Here is a 6,000-nt window from a genome sequence, read left to right as displayed (position 1 = left end):
AAAAAAAAAAAAAGCAACTATGGTTGTACAAACTACCACAAATCAGTTTTGAGAGTTATACAAATTATAGCAAAGAAAAACAGGAGATATTTCAAGGGTCTATACACAAAAACTTGGATCAAGGCAAAGAACTGAGGTGCTTTATGACCCTGTGACTCTGGAAGAAAAGCCACTGGTCAGTACTGGGCCCCAGCACCACCCACGCAACTTGTTAAATAATTCAGCTGCACACATGGCACTCTGAGATGTGCGCCTCTACACGATTCCCTTCATCATGTACTGTGGTTGCTTTAGTCACTAGGTAGAAGTAGGCTGGTTTCCTAGAAAATCTTAAAGCATGTACATTGCTACGTATGATCCAAATGAGGTGGATGAAAATAATTAGCTGCAAACCAAGAAGAAAAATCTCTGGGTTACTGGAGTTTACAAAAGCAGGATCCAAGCTATCTGACACGATGGGCCTCAGACACTTAGATTGAAACCTAGAAGAAGCCTGAAAAGCAGCCAGAGCGGCAGGCAGGACACGTGGCCTGAATAAAGGCAGGCTTCTCCCTTACAGCAGGGATGCAGGTCGGCCTGACAAGTCACCCACCATACCCAACTGGTAGGTCCCAGCTGTTGGCATATGGAATCAAGTGCTTGTAAAGCAGTCCAGGCCTTTCCTAGGCCGACTCACCAGACCACTGGCAACCATGACATGTGTTCACTGGTCTTCCCACTCTACTGCCCTCGGTTACTTCATTCAGGCTTCCTGGGGCCCACTTTTCCTGTTGGTGTCAGAGAGCAGCAAACATGTGACACAATCTCCTAAAACTTGGATATGTCGAACAGGTCTTTCTTAACCTCCCAGTCCAACCCTAAGAGCTATTAGCCACCTTTAAATGCCTCAAGTCTGAGGAAAAAAATAAATAGCTTTTATAGACCAATTAAACAAACTTCTACAATGTTCATTATTGAATGCAGTCTTTAGAACAGTTTATGCCAACATGATCATGATCACAGAGGATCACAGAGAATGAATTCCATATTTGTTTTATATTTACATGTCGAGTAAATTGGTGTACACTGCTAATACAAAATCCTAGGCTCCTGAGAAAGCTACCAGAAGACTGCAGTGAAAATAAAATATTCCTATCCTACAGTGACAAATTATAAAACTTATTTTTGTATCATTAATTTCTGGTACTTATTCTCTATTATCACAGCATTACAAGCCATTTAATGAGACCAAGTTTTTTTCTATCACACACTACATTGGGAATAACAGAAGACAGCATTTATTATCTGCTAATATTGAGTGTTGTTCTGTGTACATTAAATATCTCACCTCATTTAATATTCACAACTCTATTAGGTAGGTACACATGATGAAACAGGCTCAGAGGTATCAAATCCCCTGCCCAAGGTCAGATCACTGGTCTTCAGATCATTCTGTGTCTAAGCTGATTATGTACTATGCATAATAAATAAACTTCAAATACATGTATGAGAAGAGAATATAGCCATAAACATTTAAATTGAAATGAAAATGAGTTCATTGCATTATCATTTTAAAAAAAAGAAAAAACCTTACACACTCCAGCACATTTTGCTACTCTTGCCAAAAAAAAAGAAAAAAAAACCAAATAGATTCCAACTAGTCTATACTTCCATTTATATTTAGAATATGAGCTGGGCATGAATATGTAATGAATATATATTTGTGTGTGTCTCTGTGTGTATAACACCCACATCATTCAAAAGCTCCCCAAAATGTGAAAAGTTTGTTCCAATCCTTCTCTATTTTGTCTACTTTAAGCATTCTTTGCAATATGCTTCTGTAAACACTGCTTTTAACTGCTGTTCTCATTTCTCAAATCTTCAGCTTATACATAGATTGGAAAAGTGACAAACCTACACGACATCTCTGAAACACAAAACCAAGGAGATACAAACAAATACAACTAGATAAAAAACAAAGGAGTCTTGTTCAAACCCTTAAACTTACCACTACTGATGTGTGGAAAGAACGGAAGGAAAGTAGAATATACCAGATGTGGATAAGGGCCATGTGTGTGCGCATGCACACGTACGTGCATATACTTGGACGGGTGTCTATTTTATTAGCACACATGATAATCAGCATTTTACCTTAGTTTATAAAAGCTCCATAGAAACTTAAAAATCTAAACAAAAGAAGGTTCTGAAGTTAGAGTAATTGGAAGAGTGTTTCTGAAAACAGTTCCAGGTGAAGCCAATAGGTGAATGCCTTCAGTTTTCCTAAACCAGAATCCACGTTACAGTTCAATTGTATCATAGCTCATTGACTGCAGGCTATTTGCCCCAGTCCACACTTCAGAGGGATGCTGAAAGGATTTAGGGTAGAGTAAAAATATAACCATTCTACTTACCTGACGCCGAACCGTCATTACAGACGTAAGTAAAGATTATGATAATATCACACATCATAAAGCACGGTGCAAATGATATGCTACCATGAAAATACTATGAGTTGTGAATATACTATTTCCACTTACAAGTGTGAAACTCACCAGTGTTGACGTCAGGACCTGAAATTAAGTATTACATGTGACAGTGATGGGAAACCCAAACCAAGAGACACTTCTTGATGAGGACTTAGCAATCCTATTAATGGGTTTTGCACTTTGATATAATATAATGAACCCATTACTGCAAACACATTCTAGGTAGAACATTTTTGACACAGTTGAGAGCTGAACATGCACCTGGTATGTATCTTCTCCATGTAAGTTAATAATATTATAGATGTTCTTATATAAGCAAAGTAATACTAAGAATAATTTTACCAAAATAAGGAGAGACTTTTATACTCATCCGACATTGTGTAAGTGTGAGAATTATTCTAGATTCATAATTGCAGATGCTTTACTTATAATGATGTATTGTCAGAGAATAAAAATAACCATTCCTAGAATTAGGAAAAATTGACAAAAAGTCTAATAAAATTCTCAGTGTTTCTAGAGATGACTTTCTTGTTTCAGGGTGATCAAACTCACATTTAAAAAATAGAGAATGTTCAGCCTATAAGTGATCAAGGGCTAAGTTAGTGGCTTTGGCCCTTGCTCTGCTGAAGAAAGCACAGAGGGAGAATGTAGCTTTTGGAAAGAGAACAGATATTGGCAGGCTCCAGATTTTACTTGGAGCATCTCAACCCACATCCAGCCGGGTGTGAAGAGATGGCAGATGGGATTGCTTCTGTTATTTCCACTGCTGAAGCATCCTCTGTGTTTCTGCAAGCATGAATATTCAGCCATAATAAAGAGCAAGGATAAGTGTGCTGACTGTATTAGGCAGGTACCAAAAAACTCTTTATCCCTTTTCTCCTACAACGGATTAAGACAAAAAAAATCAACATTTAGAAAATACCACTTCTGCCAACCTTAAAAAAGGCTTATTATTCAATGAAATGATGCTGGTTTTCATCTATTTAATGTAAATGTATGGAAAGAAATGTGTGGGCAAAGAAAACCAGAGTAATTAGCATTTTAGAGAAAAGAAATTTAAAGGTGCTACACTGAATCAATAATTATTTTGTACTTTTATTTTATTCTCATGATTTCATTATTTTCCCAGAAAATGCTGAGTGGGCATTAGTGTATCAAGGTTCATCATTGAGAACGCAAACCCGATTCCTCTAAATACCACAGCAAACCTCTACACGCCATGTTACCTGTGTGTAAGGAAGGCCTAGCTGTAATTCTACATCTTAAAAAGGACTATTGAATCCAAAGAGGGTAAAGTTGCTATAAATAGAAGAAATGAAGTGACCGTTTATCTATGGGAAATACTGTGATAATCCCTAAGGTATGTCATCATCCCCACCCCTCCCATAGGACAGAGAAAAGTCTAGAAAGAAAATAATACATCTATATTTGCTACTAAGAGTCTAATGATGCTGAAAGAAAATATAAAGTCCACCTGCCCAGGTTGTGAGGGAAAACATCTATTAAAACTTCACCTCTCATCCAAAAAAAAAAAAAAGTGATATTATATTGGGTTGTTGGAAAAGTCATGACGCATTTTTGCAACGAAAAACAGAAAAAAATACGTCATGACTTTTTGGACAACCCAATATATGTGGGGAAGTTCTTCAAGAGATTTTAAAAGTGAGTAAATACCTCAAAGAATAATATGAACTCCATCCTCCACACGACACTTCTCACTAGAAACCAATTATGTAGGAAAGGTGGCATGAGCCAATCAGGTCTCCCTGTGTCCCCTTCGACTACCAGGTAACATGCTGGGAACCAGAGAGATGTCTCAGACCCACTGATGATTCCTAGGGCCCAGCAAGTTACTTATTTTAAAAATAAACAATTCTTAATAAGAGGATGGATATCAGCCTGCTCTTCAGAACTGAGAGGAGATTTCTCAGATGTTTTCACATTCTAATGAGCACACATTAGAGACGTAGTAAGGCACACATGTGGAAGTTGAGATAAACTTACGAAGTAGCCTGTTCCCAAGCTGGAAGGAGCTGAACTCTGCAATAAAGCATAAAGACAAAGTGGAAAATCAGCGATGGTTTTTAACACGTTCCAATCCACACAGCTCATTACCAGCCCTTTGCAAGCTTTTCATCACTACATCACATCGCCAGTGTATGCTGCCCCTTGTCATCTGCTCCTGATACAAACACCGTGTTGCTTAATTTTCCCCTTTACATCTCTCAACAGCTCAGAGATGCTAACGTGCTATTTACTGAATTCCAAGCTTCTGCGGTGGACGTAATTGCCAATTTATTTGACAGGCAGCTGGGTAATGAATTAATGATGGCATTTCGCCCTGCACTGAGACTGAGCAGACACACGTCGGCCGCCTGCCTGACTTGCTGACATTCAATGCCCTGGACCCCAGCTCCTCAGCTGTGCAGCCGCAGAGGGGCAGCGAGAAGAAACGCCTAGGCTGACTTGAAAAGAGAAGCCCCATGGGTTTGGATGACTTTTCCAGTGGATGACCTACGTGCCCATTTATTCCCTAAAGGCACCAGTTAGTACACATAGAGCGCTTTTCAAAAAAGGAGACATTTTGTAAACATAATTAGTAGACTAAAATGCAGAGAACGTATGGGTAAAGGGAAGCAGGGAAAAGCACTGTATAAGTCCCAGAAATTAGCAACCCAAGCTCCCATAGTTCTGACATATGGAGGCTAAAAGCAGTAATCCTGAAAGGTACTCAGGGCATCGCTTCTTGAGGAAGAAGGCGAACAGAAAACTTTGTGTTTTAAATTTGCCTGCGAGTCTTTCTTGTTTATATGTTTGTTTCTTTTTCTCCTAAAACATCTCATTACAAATTCTTTAACTTTTAGTGTCCTCTTTGTGAAAAACAGAGGCCCCAAATAAGCTTGAAACAAACAGAATGCTGATGCTGAGGCAGCCTGTAGGTCTCAACTACGTGTCCCCTACAAGCAAGGTCCCCTCTGATGGGGTCGCCGTTGCAGGAGGCCTGACTTCCGCTCTGACGCCAGTGACTCCGTTCACCTCCAGCTCTCCACCCAAACACCCTGTCCTGCTCTGCAAACTGCGCGTGGCAGGGCAATGTGGTGCACTGGTCCTTGCTTCCCCAGAGCTCAGCACCGCGCCTTGCTCTCGGGATGCATTTAATAAGTATCTGTTCAGTTAATGTGTATGTAAAGGGATGAAGGGACTGCATAGGGGAAAATGGCTTAGGTGAACTCAGAGTCTCACAAAATGCAATAGGTGTGATTCTTCTTGATGTTAACTGTTTCTGAGAAAGAAGTACAGTGCTGTAAGTACACAGCGTTCGTATCAAACAAGGGTAGTGTGCTCCCGTCCATTCCAATGCAGCTCCCAAAGCAAAACTTCCTTTGCCACCATGTTTCAGATGAGCTCAGGGAGTAAAGGCCAGCAGATGTGTGATCTCACACACTGGACCTGGTTTAAAAAACTCCTACTGCATTCCTGATTCCATAAATGGTGTGTAGGGAGATCCACAGTAGTCATGGAGACAGCCTCTCAC

At 39.8% G+C, this 6,000-nt stretch overlaps 1 protein-coding gene across 6 annotated transcripts in view; it reads right to left on the bottom strand.

The window, feature by feature from the left end:
* AUTS2 (activator of transcription and developmental regulator AUTS2) overlaps positions 1 to 6,000 on the bottom strand; it is a 1,181,390-nt gene that overhangs the window by 607,537 nt on the left and 567,853 nt on the right. For 5 of the 6 annotated variants that reach the window (XM_019654461.1, XM_019654460.1, XM_019654462.1 and 2 more), the window contains exon 4: positions 4,470 to 4,505. The exons of the other annotated variant lie outside the window; for it this stretch is intronic. In XM_019654461.1, the coding sequence (XP_019510006.1) occupies positions 4,470 to 4,505 (36 nt within the window). The remainder of the gene's footprint in view (positions 1 to 4,469; positions 4,506 to 6,000) is intronic. 6 annotated transcript variants of the gene reach the window in all.

The sequence above is a fragment of the Hipposideros armiger genome, unplaced genomic scaffold (assembly GCF_001890085.2).
Source record: "Hipposideros armiger isolate ML-2016 unplaced genomic scaffold, ASM189008v1 scaffold_223, whole genome shotgun sequence".
In the NCBI taxonomy this organism is placed as follows: domain Eukaryota; kingdom Metazoa; phylum Chordata; class Mammalia; order Chiroptera; family Hipposideridae; genus Hipposideros; species Hipposideros armiger.
Note: the sequence above shows the minus strand (reverse complement) of the source record. Positions and strands in the feature narration are given on the sequence as shown.